The sequence below is a fragment of the Schistocerca piceifrons genome, chromosome X (genome assembly GCF_021461385.2).
Source record: "Schistocerca piceifrons isolate TAMUIC-IGC-003096 chromosome X, iqSchPice1.1, whole genome shotgun sequence".
Lineage (NCBI taxonomy): Eukaryota > Metazoa > Arthropoda > Insecta > Orthoptera > Acrididae > Schistocerca > Schistocerca piceifrons.
In genome coordinates, this window is record NC_060149.1 from 13615079 (window position 1) to 13632278 (window position 17200).

At 37.2% G+C, this 17200-nt stretch overlaps 1 protein-coding gene across 3 annotated transcripts in view; it reads left to right on the forward strand.

The window, feature by feature from the left end:
- The first annotated feature begins 13045 nt into the window (after nucleotides 1-13045).
- The window catches only part of LOC124723227 (biogenesis of lysosome-related organelles complex 1 subunit 3), a 55706-nt gene continuing 51551 nt past the window's right edge, over nucleotides 13046-17200 (forward strand). For all 3 annotated transcript variants that reach the window (XR_007006549.1, XM_047248418.1, XM_047248417.1), the window contains exons 1-2: nucleotides 13046-13215; nucleotides 13289-13385. Coding sequence is in view for 2 of the 3 variants with exons in the window: in XM_047248418.1 (XP_047104374.1) it covers nucleotides 13141-13215; nucleotides 13289-13385 (172 nt within the window). In the remaining variant the exon portion in view is untranslated. The remainder of the gene's footprint in view (nucleotides 13216-13288; nucleotides 13386-17200) is intronic.

Below are 17200 nucleotides of genomic sequence, written 5' to 3' on the forward strand. Positions count from 1 at the left end.
TCGGAAGAAAGTTTTGTTGTTTGGCAGTTCTCATGCCAGAGGTGTAGGCCAACTTCTGCAGGAGGAATTAGGACCAGAATACCAGGTCACAATTTTTTTCAAACCAAGTGCTAGTCTGGATCAGGTGACAGAATATTTAGGTTCACCCTGTAAAGGATTTACCAGGGAAGACACCGTGATTATTGTGGGAAGGCCAGGCAACAGCATCGACAGAGATCCTGGGTACAGTATAGAGTGTGACCTGGTAAAGATTGCGTCGGCATCGAGACACACCAATGTTGAATTTGTATCTGTCCTGAGACGCCATGACCGGCCTCATTTGAACTCTTCTGTTGGGAGAGTTAATTTGGAGTTGGAACAGCTGCTTGGGTCGGGTGCGGGGGCCCATATTGGTGTGGTTCCTGTTGATTATCTCAGTAGGTGGGACTATACCAGGCACGGCCTACATCTCAACAGGAAAAGGAAGGGGAAACTGGCTGGGGTAATAGCAGGAAATTTAAGGGGGGGAGGCACTGCCATGAATGGTAAAATACCAGTGGTTACAGGTGTTGGAGCAGCACCTTTTTTAGGATAGGTAAGACAGAAAGATGTCAAGTTCTACGAGAGGTCAGGATTGAAACAAATCTTCATTTTAGGAAAGAAATTAAACAGCACAATTCTAGCACATTTGGTCACCAATCACAGCTATCAATTATAAATTTTCACCAATCACCAGAAATTTTATCTCCACCAAGTTGTATTTCAGTCCTAGGTAATTGCATTGATGAATTAAAGTCACCCAACCCAGTTGACATAATCTGCCTCTCTGAACACCATGTGACCACTGGTATAGGAACTAGGCCTAAGCACAATGAGAAACTCAGACAGGAGAGTACTGCAAATGTTAGAATAAGGAAAGGTTCTCATAAAAGTATAATTAAAAATAATGTAAGTATATTTCATCAAAATATTGGGAGTTTAAAGAATAAAGTAGACGAGCTTCTGGTTTGTTTAGAAGATTTAGAAGCTGAGAATGAAATAGATATACTATGCCTGTCTGAGCATCACATTGTTACTGATATGGATAAGGTAAATGTAAGTGGATATAAGCTCTCTGCACATGTAATGAGAGAAAATATGGAGAAAGGAGGAGTTGCCATATATGTCAAAAGTTATCGTTGTGCAAAAAGTATAGAAACAAAAAAGTTTTGTGTAGAGAAACATATATAAGCATGTGCCTGTGAGCTTAAATTAAATAAAGGCACATTTATAATGGTAACTGTATATAGGTCCCCATCAGGAAATTTTCATCTATTTCTGAAAAATTTGGACTCCTTGTTGTGCTATCTGTCAGACAGGGGGAAGCAAATTATTATTTGTGGGGACTTCAATGTAGATTCTCTGAAAGAGGGTAATAGGAAAAATGACCTTGAAGTATTACTCGGTTCTTTCAATTTGACACCCGTTATTGATTTTCCTACTCGGGTGGTAAAGGATAGCAGCTCACTGATAGATAACTTCTTTATAGACCAAGATAAGTTTAACCAGATAAATGCTCAGCCTGTTGAGAATGGTCTTTCTGATCATGGTGCACAGCTAGTTACAATATATGACATAGGTCCATTCAGCAATTCTAAACAGTCCTCCAAAGTAGTACGTTCAGTCAACGAATTAACAATTGCAAATTTCAGGGAAAGCCTACAGCAGTTAGACTGGGATGAGGTGTACCGTGAACCTGATGCCAATTTAAAATATAATTTATTTCATGACATTTTTGTAAATGCATTTGAAAACTGCTTCCCCAAGAAAATAGTTAAATATACTCGTAAGAAACCTTGTAACAAACCATGGATTACTAAGGGTATAAAAAATCTTGTAACCGGAAAAGGGAAATGTATCTGACAGCAAGAAAGAGTAGTGACCCAGAAACTATCAAAAATTATAAAAACTACTGTGTTATATTAAGAAAAGTTATTAAAAAATCCAGGAGTATGTGTATCATGTCTGCAATCAGCAACTCTGATAATAAAATTAAAACAATTTGGAATATTATTGAAAGAGAAACAGGTCAACCAAGAGCAGAGGAAGACAGTATTACCATCAAATTGAATGAAAACTTTACGAACAAAAAGTCAGAAGTTGAAAATATTTTTAATAATCATTTTCTAAATGCTGTGGATATAGTAGGATCCAGGTGTTCATTAGAAGATGCTAGGCTGTTAATGGAAGAGGCCATACCTATGCAATTTGATACAATTGAAATCTCACCCACTTCTCCCTCTGAAATTAGGAAAATAATAAACTTGCTTAAAAGCAAAAACTCACATGGAATTGATCGCATTTCCAGCAAAATACTAAAAGCTTGTTCTCAACAGATAAGTGAGATTCTCAGCCACCTGTGTAATAGCTCTCTGGAACAGGGCATTTTCCCTGATAGACTGAAATATGCTATTGTTATACCTTTGCATAAAAAGGGGGATAGATCTGATGTCAACAATTACCGTCCAATCTCCCTTCTAACAGCTTTATCCAAAACTTTTGAGAAAGTAATGTATTCAAGAGTAGCTTCACATATCTGTAAAAATGAAGTACTAACAAAATGTCAGTTTGGTTTCCAGAAAGGTTTTTCAACAGAAAATGCCATATATGCTTTCACTAGTCAAATTTTGAATGATCTGAATAACCGAACACAACCCATTGGGATTATTTGTGATCTCTCAAAGGCTTTTGATTGCGTAAATCATGAAATTCTGCTAGACAAGCTCAAGTATTGTGGCATGAGTGGGACAGTGCACAAATGGTTTAATTCGTACCTAACTGGAAGAGTGCAGAAAGTTGAAATAAGTAGTTCTCGTAACATGCAAAGATCAGCATATTCCTCAAACTGGGGAACTATCAAGCATGGGGTTCCACAAGGGTCAGTCTTGGGTCCTTTGTTGTTCTTATTATATATTAATGACTTGCCATTCTATATTCATGAAGAGGCAAAGTTAGTTCTCTTTGCTGATGATACAAGTATAGTAATCACACATGACAAACAAGAATTAACTGATGAAATTGCCAATACTGTCTTTCAGAAAATTACTAAGTGGTTCCTTGTAAACGGACTCTCACTGAATTTTGATAAGACACAGTACATACAGTTCCGTACAGGGAATGGTATGACGCCATTAATAAATATAGACCTTAATCAGAAGCATATAGCTAAGGTAGAATATTCGAAATTTTTAGGCGTGTCCATTGATGAAAGATTAAATTGGAAGAAACACATTGATGATCTGCTGAAACGTTTGAGTTCAGCTACTTATGCAATAAGGGTCATTGCAAATTTTGGTGATAAACATCTTAGTAAATTAGCTTACTACGCCTATTTTCACTCATTGCTTTCATATGGCATCATATTTTGGGGGAATTCATCACTGAGGAATAAAGTATTTATTGCACAAAAGCGTGTAATCAGAATAATAGCTGGAGTCCACCCAAGATCATCCTGCAGACATTTATTTAAGGATCTAGGGATATTCACAGTAGCTTCTCAGTATATATACTCTCTTATGAAATTTGTTATTAACAACCAAACCCAATTCAAAAGTAATAGCAGTGTGCATAACTACAATACTAGGAGAAAGGATGATCTTCACTATTCAAGATTAAATCTAACTTTGGCACAGAAAGGGGTGAATTATACTGGCACTAAAGTCTTTGGTCACTTACCAAATAGTATCAAAAGTCTGACAGATAACCAACAAGTATTTAAGAAGAAATTAAAAGAATTTCTGAATGACAACTCCTTCTACTCCATAGAGGAATTTTTAGATATAAATTAAGGAAAAAATATTTAAAAAATAAAAAAAAATTAAAATAAAAAAGAAAAACAAAAAACACAAAAAATAAAGTTGTTATATTAACTTAAGTATGTTGTTAAATTAACCTAATTATGTCATGTATTAGAAAATTCGACTCGTTCCACATCATTATGAAATATTGTATTCATGATCCATGGAACTAGTATTAATCTAATCTAATCTAATCTGGATGGATCTTTACAGCATCCAAGACACAAATGGAAAACATGAAAAATTCATTAATAAAGTTAGAACCTTATATGAAAATTGTTTTCCCCTGAAGGTAACTCAAATTAAGCATAAGTCTAATACGAAACCATGGATCACACAAGTGAAAAAGATATCATGTAAGACAAAAAGGAAACTCTATCTGATATGCAGGGACACCTTTGATACTAGCATTATAGCTCATTACAAAAATTACTGCAAAATATTGAAGAAGGTTATCCAGAAATCTAAACACCTGCATTATGAGAAGAAGATAAATACATCCAGCAATAAAATAAAAACAATATCAGATATAGTTAAGTCAGAGACAGGTAGGACCAGAAATGAGGAGGAACAAATAGCTCTAAAAATAAATGAAACCCTGGTAGCAAATGCATGTTGTGTTGAAAACCATTTAAACAAGTATTTTTCTCTGTTACTGATAGAATAGGGTTGTCAGGTTCATTAAATAATGCAATGGAATATCTGAGACCAGTGCACACAAGCAATCTCAGTAAAATGGAATTGACACTTACTTCAGCCAAAGAAATAGAATCCATCATAATGTCCTTTAAATCAAAGTTTCTAGTGGTTATGATAACATATCAACAAAGTTAATAAAAGAGTGATCATGTGAGTTTAGTCATATCTTAAGTTACTTGTGTAATCAATCACTTATCACAGGAACATTCCCGGGCTGGCTTAAATATGCCGAAGTTATACCTCTCCACAAGAAAGGGGACAAAGAAATGGCGTCAAATTACTGACCGATCTCACTTTTGCCAGCTTTTTCAAAAATCTTTGAAAAGGTAATGTTCAAGTGTCTACTTAAGCACCTTAGTTAAGATAACACATTGTCAAAGTCTCAGTTTGGGTTTCTTAAGGGTGCTGATATTGAGAAGGCTATTTAAATTTATAGTGAAAATATCCTTAATTTATTAGACAACAAATTAGAGAAACTGGCATATTCTGTGACCTGTCAAAGACTTTTGACTGTGTGAATCACAGCGTTCTTTTAAGTAAATTAAAATATTATGGCATCACTGGTAGTGCTGCAAAGTGGTTTCAGTCATATCTTACTAATAGAAAACAAAGGGTGTCATTACATAACACTTTAGCAGTAGGCAATCAGACATCATCTGATTGGGAAGAAATGACATGTGGTGTTCCCCAAGGTTCCATAATAGGTCTACTACTTTTTCTTGTTTACATTAATGACCTGTCACCTGTTACATCACCAGATGCCAAGTTTGTCTTATTTACACACGACACAAACATTGCAATAAATACTAAATCAAATATAAATTTAGAAAGGGCAGCTAATCAAATCTTAGCCACTACACTGTCATTAAACTTTGAAAAGATCCACTATATGCAGTTCAGAACTTCCAAGAGATTTCCTTCTAGTGTATGTATAAAATATGATGACATGGAAAAAGGAGAAGTTGAGAGTGTAAAATTCTTGAGATTACAACTTGATAATAAATTCAGTTGTGAGCGACATACTAATGATCTGCTAAAGCAACTAAACAAGTCTGTGTTTGCAATGCGAATGCTGTCAGGCATAGGGGATATAAATATAAAAAAACTGGCATATTTTGCTTATTTTCACTCCATTATGTTATATGGTTTTATATTCTGAGGTAACTCCACAAACCGAGAAAGAATTTTTAGCCTACAGAAGCGCATAATAAGAGTAAAGCGTAGTGTACATCCAAGAACATCATGTCGAAACCTATTCAAAGAATTGGGCATACTACCCACAGCTTTTCAGTATATTTATTCCTTAATGACATTTAATGTAAAGAATATATCTCTTTTTCCAACTTACTGCTTAGTACACTGTATCAATACTAGGAATAAGAACAACATACATAAAGATTTAAAATCATTTACTCTTTCCCAGAAAGGAGTCCAATATTCAGCAACACATATTTTCAGTAAGTTACCAGCAACCACTAACATTTTAGTTTCAGACAAGGCACAATTTATACTTAATTTAAAAGAATTTTTGGTGGCTAACTCCTTCTATTCCATCCATGAATTTCTCAACAAGTGCAGTAGGCCATTTTAATAAATATTTATTATAGTATAATTAGTGACAATACTTCGTTTAGTGACAATACTTGGTTTTGACAGCCAAGTAACTACCTACTGTGTGAATGATGGATGTATGGAAAGCAGATGTAAGTCTTAAGTCTGTAAATAGTGGAAGTTTAATTTTAAATCTTGTACATAATTTGAATGTTCTGAACTGAGGATCATTTAAATGAATAATTTACTTTAATTTTTCACAATACCGGGTTGTAATAGTCAAGTAACTAGCTAATGAAAGTATTAAACCTGTAAATATTATAAATTTAATTTTAATTCATGTACATAATTTTACTGTTTATTAACTGATGATCATTAAAATTAATTAAACTCAAGTTTTTCTAATTACATTTTTGTAATGTGTTTATCTGACATATTCCACACCCAGGGGGATCCCCTCTTTTGTGGTTCCGTGGAATGAATAATTATTCTAATTAATCTTAATTGAACTGAAGATACCATATGTCCCACCTCATACATTTGAAACTGATAGAATGGAAAACTGCTTCATTTTATGTTGACAGCTGTCAGCTGGGAATTATAATGTTTCAGTGGAAAGGAGTTTGGAATTCATTCTGCAAAGTATTGCAAAGTGAAGTTTGATGTCACCTCTCTAGAATTTGTAAATGCAAGGGAACCTACTGAACTTGTGTACATAGAGAAAGGCTTTTTGGTCCAATTGTAACTGAATATTTTACAACAAATTTTGATGTTGATATGTCTGCTATTATTTATGTAAGTGGTTATGTAGTACATAAGGTCCTCAGATATGTTGATATTAGTTGCTGTTCCTTATACATTGCTACCAGTACTACTACTGGCAGCTATTTCAATTATATTAATAGAGGTGGTATATGATCAAATGTGATGGAGTCTGATACTCCAAATATTGATTAGTCCACATTTTCCACATATATTTCTGCAGCAAAATAATCAGAAAGTGTTCTATCTGAGCATGAGTTGTGAACTTACAAAGGTTGAAGAGGCTCTACGAAATGATGCTGTTTATATTGCCATACGTCATCTTTTTGTGTTCTCAACATTAATGCTACCACGCTTTGCCAATATTCGTATCTCAAATTACGCTAAGCTAAAGAATGGCAGTTGCAGGAACAGGAACTTTGGAAATGAGAGGAAACTTTCCACTGTTATGTAGTGTACACTGTTTCTGATGTACAGTACTGAAATAAAAACAAATGTAACCCTTAGCAGTTTATTATTTGAATACATCCCTTCTACTGTTTCCTTAATTTTATTTGACCAGTGTTATAATTTAGAGCTAAAAGTATATTTCTTTTTGCCTGCTGCAGACTATAATGCAGGCACATGATGTTTCTCTGTTCGAGATCTTTATGAGTCTTTTACAATTACAAAAAAATATTGATTGTGGAGTTGTGAAAGATATTGAGTTTCTGGATTCCATGCCCATTTTGATAATGCTGGACTGTTTCATCTTTAAAATCTGATTTACCCCTCCCATCGGCAGTCAATAAAGAACATGTTTTAGAATATACCAGTACAGGCAATTTTGAAATATTTTCTTAGACAGAATGAGAGTTACCAGCATGTGTAAATTCATAAACAGTACTGGAAACTGTCATCTTGTACTACTACTGGTGTATTATTGCCAGTGGGCATGTACTGTCCTGTTAAGTTTTTCTCATACATTATACTTTCATGTACCAGCATTCCCACTGACGACATTAGCACTGTATGCTTACATTATATGAGATTAATAGCAATGAACTGTGTGATGTGAACTGAAAAAGGTAGAAATTGATACACAGCTGTAAACATATTAGTTTTTGCTTTACTGTTGGTATAATTATACACACCCAATAAGTGCATGAAAGTGTAGGATTGGAAGAAATATTTTGAAGGTAGAGGCAGGTATGGGTTATTTAATCAGTTTTTGCTGTATTTTGGCAATTTTGTGGCTAACCAACACTAATTAAACTCCATTTATGCTTGTACTGGTCGGGTATGTGTTGAAAATGGCAGTTAAATTTTAAGATGCGAAAATGTTTTAAATTACCAACACTGAAACTCGGTAAAACATTCGGCTGAAGGGATATTTGAATAAACAGCGACAATACTGTGAGATTATATTTATATCCATTCAAATAAGGTGAACACCACATCACCTCTATATACTGTTGACAACTGCCAATAGCACACAAGAAGCCAACGAAAAACAGTTAGTGCAGCGCAATTTTATAGTTCTGGTTTGAGAACATTTTATAGGATATCCAGTGAAGCTAAGACGTCTATGCAAGTCTGCAGCTCAGTCGATTTCAAGTCACCACGTAAGCAACACAACTGCAAAAAAGAAGTGTGTGAACTAGACGATTTTACAAAAAACATTTTGTGGAGCATAGGCGAATATTCGACAGCAGAAAATTTTTAATAAAAGTAATTGCACCATGTTGGGGATAGTGATAGACATGGGGGTTCAGATATTAGAAACGAATGACAGGAGGAAATTACTAATAGAACGAAGTGTTGTTGTAGCTGCAAGGACTGTGTTTTTGAGAAGTTGTCACATGTTGAGTGTATTTTGTAGACGAAAGTTTCGTCGATCAAAACCATGCAAGGGCTATGCGCTGGAAAATGAGCGATGGGTAAAGTGGATTAAAAGTTCCCGTTGTTGTGGGTAATGGAAGTATAGCGCTTCATGTAGGATCAGCAGATACTGACTTTATTCCGCAGAGTAAACTGATTTTTAAGGTGTCAAAAGCTAAGAATTCTGAAAACTACCATTCTGAAATGGCATACAGTGTCTTAAAATGGTTGTTTAAAGAACAATTGTTGCCATATATCTCTGAATGTCCAGTTATTGTCATGGATAATGCTAGAATGCACTCAGTGCAAGTGAACAAACCTTTAACTACGAATTCCAAAAGGCAGACATTATTGTATGGTTGTCATCCAATGGAATACCTTATGGTTCATCTACATCTACATCTACATTTATACTCCGCAAGCCACCCAACGGTGTGTGGCGGAGGGCACTTTACGTGCCACAGTCATTACCTCGCTTTCCTGTTCCAGTCGCGTATGGTTCGCGGGAAGAACGACTGTCTGAAAGCCTCCGTGCGCGCTCTAATATCTCTGATTTTACATTTGTGATCTCCTTGGGAGGCATAAGTAGGGGGAAGCAACATATTCAATACCTCATCCAGAAACGCACCCTCTCGAAACCTGGCGAGCAAGCTACACCACGATGCAGAGCGCCTCTCTTGCAGAGTCTGCCACTTGAGTTTGTTAAACATCTCCATAACGCTATCACGGTTACCAAATCACCCTGTGACGAAACGCGCCGCTCTTCTTTGGATCTTCTCTATCTCCTCCGTCAACCCGATCTGGTACGGATCCCACACTGATGAGCAATACTCTAGTATAGGTCGAACGAGTGTTTTGTAAGCCACCTCCTTTGTTGATGGACTACATTTTCTAAGGACTCTCCCAATGAATCTCAACCTGGTACCCGCCTTACCAACAATTAATTTTATATGATCATTCCACTTCAAATCGTTCCGCACGCACACTCCAAGATATTTTACGGAAGTAACTGCTACTAGTGTTTGTTCCGCTATCATATAATCATACAATAAAGGATCCTTCTTTCTATGTATTCGCAATACATTACATTTGTCTATGTTAAGGGTCAATTGCCACTCCCTGCACCAAGTGCCTATCCACTGCAGATCTTCCTGCATTTCGCTACAATTTTCTAATGCTGCAACTTCTCTGTATACTACAGCATCATCCGCGAAAAGCCGCATGGAACTTCCGACACTATCTACTAGGTCATTTATATATATTGTGAATACCAATGGTCCCATAACACTCCCCTGTGGCATGCCACAGGTTACTTTAACGTCTGTAGACGTCTCTCCATTGATAACAACATGCTGTGTTCTGTTTGCTAAAAACTCTTCAATCCAGCCACACAGCTGGTCTGATATTCCGTAGGCTCTTACTTTGTTTATCAGGCGACAGTGCGGAACTGTATCGAACGCCTTCCGGAAGTCAATAAAAATAGCATCTACCTGGGAGCCTGTATCTAATATTTTCTGGGTCTCATGAACAAATAAAGCGAGTTGGGTCTCACACGATCGCTGTTTCTGGAATCCATGTTGATTCCTACATAGTAGAATCTGGGTTTCCAAAAACGACATGATACTCGAGCAAAAAACATGTTCTAAAATTCTACAACAGATCGACGTCAGAGATATAGGTCTATAGTTTTGCGCATCTGCTCGACGACCCTTCTTGAAGACTGGGACTACCTGTGCTCTTTTCCAATCATTTGGAACCTTCCGTTCCTCTAGAGACTTGCGGTACACAGCTGTTAGAAGGGGGGCAAGTTTTTTCGCGTACTCTGTGTAGAATCGAATTGGTATCCCGTCAGGTCCAGTGGACTTTCCTCTGTTGAGTGATTCCAGTTGCTTTTCTATTCCTTGGACACTTATTTCGATGTCAGCCATTTTTTCGTTTGTGCGAGGATTTAGAGAAGGAACTGCAGTGTGGTCTTCCTCTGTGAAACAGCTTTGGAAAAAGGTGTTTAGTATTTCAACTTTACGTGTGTCATCCTCTGTTTCAATGCCATCATCATCCCGGAGTGTCTGGATATGCTGTTTCGAGCCACTTACTGATTTAACGTAAGACCAGAACTTCCTAGGATTTTCTGTCAAGTCGGTACATAGAATCTTACTTTCGAATTCACTGAACGCTTCACGCATAGCCCTCCTTACGCTAACTTTGACATCGTTTAGCTTCTGTTTGTCTGAGGGGTTTTGGCTGCGTTTAAACTTGGAGTGAAGCTCTCTTTGCTTTCGCAGTAGTTTCCTAACTTTGTTGTTGTACCACGGTGGGTTTTTCCCGTCCCTCACAGTTTTACTCGGCACGTACCTGTCTAAAACGCATTTTACGATTGCCTTGAACTTTTTCCATAAACACTCAACATTGTCAGTGTCGGAACAGAAAGTTCCGTTTTGATCTGTTATGTAGTCTGAAATCTCCCTTCTATTACTCTTGCTAAACAGATAAACATTCCTCCCTTTTTTTATATTCCTATTAACTTCCATATTCAGGGATGCTGCAACGGCCTTATGATCACTGATTCCCTGTTCTGCACATACAGAGTCGAAAAGTTCGGGTCTGTTTGTTATCAGTAGGTCCAAGATGTTATCTCCATGAGTCGGTTCTCTGTTTAATTGCTCGAGGTAATTTTCGGATAGTGCACTCAGTATAATGTCACTCGATGCTCTGTCCCTACCACCTGTCCTAAACATCTGAGTGTCCCTCTCTATATCTGGTAAATTGAAATCTCCACCTAAGACTATAACATGCTGAGAAAATTTATGTGAAATGTATTCCAGATTTTCTCTCAGTTGTTCTGCCACTAATGCTGCTGAGTCGGGAGGTCGGTAAAAGGAGCCAATTATTAACCTAGCTAGGTTGTTGAGTATAACATCCACCCATAATAATTCATAGGAACTATCCACTTCTACTTCACTACAGGATAAACTACTACTAACAGCGACGAACACTCCACCACCGGTTGCATACAATCTATCCTTTCTAAACACCATGGGAGACGGATGCGATAGGCGAGGCGGAGAGCGGCATTCAAGGATTTGCAGGGATTTATAAAAGGTAGGGGTTTGCGGAGATTCAGGCCGGATGGGCGTAACAAAGGATGGGGCGGATGAGGAATTTATAGGTGTGGAGGATGGTGGAGGGGTCCAGACCCCACGTACGGCCGGAAAGGAGCTTGAGGATACGGAGTCGGGAGCGTGCCTTGGCTTGGATTGTCCGGAGATGGAGAGTCCAGGAGAGGCGCAGCTTAAGTAAAAATTATGCTATATTTCAGTTTTGACAGCACTTGATCACAACAGTCAATATCAGGTATTCTGTGTATGATACATTTATTAAAAGTGCGTATCTGTGTTTTATTCTGACAGTGTATCAATTCTGTAAATATTAGCAGTTACTGTTATACATTCACATATTTTGACAATTTCCTGGCAAATGATGAGGATAATAATTATTGTATTCAAATGTTTTATGTTATACTTTCTGACATGTTATTTGTCGACATCTCGTGGAAATCGGGTTTTCTGCGGGATATCAGCGTCTTCCAAACACGATATTTCGACGTCATTACTTGACGTCTTCATCAGGTGTTTGGAAGACGCTGATATCCGGCAGAAAACCCGATTTCCACGAGCTGTCATCAAATCGCCGGGAAAGTCTAAGAAAATATGTTATTTGTCGTTCGCGATGGCCATGTGCATTTCCGAAGCAGTACGAAAACATTTGTTCGCTCTAGTAACTATACTCTCTGGAAACATCAGCGAGTCAGGAATACAGAGTTATTCCGTTACCAACTGCACTATACTCTCTGGAAACATCAGCGAGTCAGGAATACAGGGTTATTCCGTTACCAACTGCAAGAGAACGAGAACTATGAGCTAATAACGATAACTACCGGAGGAAAATACCGATCTTTGATAGTTATTTTCACAGTCGCTCGAATTCCTTATAGTAACTCTCTCTGCACTACCCGTCCAAGCTAAATGGACATATAAGGCGGTGGCTGAAGGGAACGACCGTACTTGTTAATTAATGTCTGTACTGCAGTTCCTATCAGCAACCACTCTGATAATAACTTTATTTAATAGTTTGTGCTAAAAGTAACGAAGGCGCACGAAATAGTACACAGTTTGTATCAACAGATGACGCCTCAGTTATCCTCATGACATATAGAACGCCTTTCAAATGGTCTCTCCGTCGGCAGATCTCCGATGAGTTGAGGCGAAAGCGTAGTACGTCGTACGATATTCGGTCAACAGATGACGCGAGGCACTGTTGGCAGTTATTGAAGTAACTGCAGCATCAGATGAGCGGTAACCGTTATTTCTCAATAACCGGTTAATTGTATCAGCTATGTTATTTTTTGCCACCCGTGTCCCGTAGTAAGTACAAGTGTGTTGCAAGTTGATGGAGTATGGAGAAAAAGCCATACATTGTATCCGGTGAAGCTCCGGAATCTGACAGTGGTGGCGAGGAATTCGCTGTTTCGGTAGTGCTAATGTTCGTGAATTGTTTGTATGTGGTAAATGTATTGCAACTGTTGTAGATACATTGTTTTTCAGGATGCTCCATACCAACAGGCTGGAACTTCGAGTGCTAGCAACTTGCAAGGCATAATTGTCGCAGGAGAAGCGCCCGAGTCGGACGAGGAACGCGAGGGTAACATTTTTTTGGTAAACTCATTCGCGATGTTATGCAGCTCGTTTAATGTGCAGTACTTTCAATACCATGCATGTATCTTCTGTAAAGTTTGTCGTCGGCATTTGTATTTCTGTGTAATATTTACGACTGGAATAGATGTAGTGTACCAGTAGTCCATTAATAAATACTGAAAAAATGTGGTAAAATTATTTTCTAAATAAATTTGTTTTTATAATGGACAATTTAAGTTATAGAGAACAAATTTCAATGGCAAGTGTTTTTGCACAGAAATAATGCCTACCACTTGTGTTAAACGTAGTTACTTTATATTCTACACTACCTAAAACTACATAGGGAGGAGATAAAAAGGAAATTGGGCTTCCCTATGTGTTAATTTAGTAGTACACAAGCCCCAATTCATGTTATGTGCTTTGTGTACTGAAGAGCATATACCTATTTTATAAGTGGAAAGGTTGGTGTAAATTCACATAACTTTCCAACATTGTTTAGTTCGAGCAAGGAAATTATTTAAAGTGCAAAATAATATCATAAGCGTGATAGTCGTCTGGCTATTGTTTTTGTATGGAGAACGGCTATAATTCCATCTCAAAATTTCTTTGAGGATAAATAATATAATGCCTTACAATATGGACACTCATCAGTGGGTGTCAGAATAATTGACTCCAGGCCAAGAATAGCTGAAAAGAGATACACGGTGATGAAATAAATATTGAACCAATTGTTAACATAAAATTTATTCCATGTTAAATTCATTTTATCATTTGAAAATAGCTTTCTTCAAAAGCTAATCAGAAAGGACACTAAACAGTCATGTTAAAAAAAAAAGGCTTACTAGAGGGATTTAAGTATTAGGTGAAAGGAAAAGGGGGATGAATATTTTGGCAAGGACAGTTAAGAGTTCCTGCAGTAGTTGCACACTACTAAAAGTATTTAGAATTACTAAAAAAGATTTTTGGAAAACAACAAGAAACATGCACATAATTCAATAATCAGTTATTCCAAAAACAGGCATAAGGTTATGTATAATATAGGGAACCCACACACAGGGTAATGTCACCATTGAACTGAATGGCAGGGCTGTCAGCGAATAGATTTAATAATGTTTTCTTAAATATGGTAGAAAGCACAAGTGCAAACAATTAAAGAGAAAAATCAAGAGCAGTACATGGGAAAAGTGACTCACAAAACTGTCTTATGAATGTATCACTAACTTCTCCTTCTGAAATTAAGAACATTATACATTCTCTTGAAAATAACCTCTCATCTGGTTTTGATGGTTTTTCCAGTAGAGTACTAAAAATTTTTCCCCATGTAATAAACATAGTCTTATCACTAACTCAAGGCATTTTGCCAGACTGAAATATGGCATTGTGTAATTACACTTTAAGAAAGGTGATGGTAGGGTATGTTAATAACTACAAACTTGTTTCCCTGCTGGACAATTTTCCAAATCTTAGAGGTGGTCATGTATTCTAGGCTAGTATCTCATCTTAGCAACAATAACATCCTCAGCACATCAGTTTGTGTTTCAGAAGAGTTTCCCTACTGAGAATGCCATTTACATGTTCACTCAGAGTTTTAAGCTAATTACATAATAAAATAGTCCCGCTTGGTATTTTCTGCGACCTATCCAAGGTGTTTGACTGTATGAATCACAGTAATCTCCTAGATAAATTGAAGTATTGTTGGACTGATGTTATAGTCAACAAATGGGTGATGTCATATACATCCAAAAGACTGTAGAAAGTTCTATTCATCCAGCATACTCTTTTGATATTTCTATGGGGAGAAATCATGTATGGGGTTTCCACAGTAGGTTCACCATTGTTCCTTACATATGAAGGGCTTATTTCAATAGTGGTACAAGTCGATTTTTGTTCATTCTGAGATACAGGTTCTAAAGTTAAATGAGCACAGATTTTTCAGTGCTCGTTTAACTTTAGGATTTTGTATCTCAGAATGAACAAAAATGGACTTGTACCACTATTGAAATAAGCCCTTCATATGTAAACAGTCTTATAACTCACAAGCAGACTCTGTTCTTTTTGCAGATGACTCTAGTTTAGTAATGGATCCGAACATACATACAGAAACAAAAGAAATGGTAAGCAACATTCTTAAAAATATCATTGCGAAGACACGACATATTCAGTTCCGTGTATTAGGGATACGACTCATGATCAGTGGAACACGTGGTGAGGAATTAATAAACAGGGTGGAGAAGTTCTTAAGTTTCCATGGGTCAATGCAAGTGTCAGATTCCACCCATCTGCTTTGACCCGTGAAGTAAGGGTGTTTTGGTATGTGACGTAATTATGGAAGAGTTTGAGTTGAGTGTCTCGGTAGCAGAGGTTTGATGCAGTTCTTGGCCCTAAGCGACCTTGCAGCTGCCATTGTATTTTGTTGGAACATTTTATTTCAGTTGACAAGCATGTTACATTTTTACAGTTTAATTTTTTTTTATTGTGACAATTTCTGTTTGACAAGAGCATTTTTGCTCAGATGTTTTTCACCCATGGTGTGATTACATGTAATCCTATATAATTTTTATTTTGATGAAGACCGGCTTAGTGCTGTCGAAATCATGATGAAATTGACAGTAATTTTATACAACTGGGGTGGCTATTCATACATCCAGTAAGTAAGTTAACACATTGCTGCTGGACGTCAGCCAATAAAAATGTTTAAAATTTCATCGAGTTGGTTGTGTTTGTAGATGTAGTCTTGTGTTCGATGCTGTCCTCTGGTGGTGTTTGAGTGTGTGCTGAATGTAATGTGTTGTATTAGGTTCATTTGAACCTTGTTGTTGGATGTGTGAAGTTGTTGGCACTGTTTGTAGTTCAGTGTGTGTGTGTGTGTGTGTGTGTGTGTGTGTGTGTGTGTTTTATAATTTTTTTTTTTGTGCATGTTATTAGTTTGCTGTTTGTGGTGCGGTAAAACTGCTGTTTGTGGTGCGGTACGACATTTAATTTATTGTGTGGCTTCTGTTGTTAGATATGGACATGACGATGAAATATAACAGGGCTATGTTGCGATCGGAGATGGGGGCGGATGTGAGATTGTGAAGGTTACTAATTCCCATGAGAACATGGGATTGACCCCGAGTCCCATCGTGTCGGGTGCATGTGTCAGTGGGCGCCGACCCCTTCTGGCTTTTGGTATCAATAGTTATGGTTGACCTATATAGGCCAAGGGAAATAACTGTTTCCAATTTTCATAGTTTTTGTTGTGGGTATTGGTGTTTTGGTATCATCAGCTGTGGTTGACCTATGTAGGTCGAGGGAAGTGTCTGATTCCTGCAGATTTTGTAATTTTTTTCCCCTCATTTTTTGTTTTGGGATATGGTGTGTTTTTTACTGTTATATTTAGCTTATCCCCACCCTAAAACCCCCCATTTCACGTGGTTGTCCCATTAATTTGATTTTATTTAAGAAGGGAAATGTTATTGTCTTATTTATACATAATTTTGTGTTCATTGACGTGTGTATGTAGGGACACCATAGGCGCCATATTGGAGACCCTAAGAATAGCCATTTCCGCCACGTTAATGGTGTCATGGATGAAAGCAGGTGGGTGGAATCACACTTCTGTAATCCTGTTTCCAAAATGGTGAGAAATTAAACTGGGAAAAGAACATCCCTAAAACAACGTAGTTCAACCACATTTGGACTTAGAATCATCGCAAACCTTGGGGAGAGAGAAATCAGTAAGTTAGCATATTTCGCATATTTTGATTCATGAATGTCATAGGGAATAATGTTCTGGGATAACTCACCTTTAAGAACGAACGTCTTTGTTGCTCAAAAATGTGC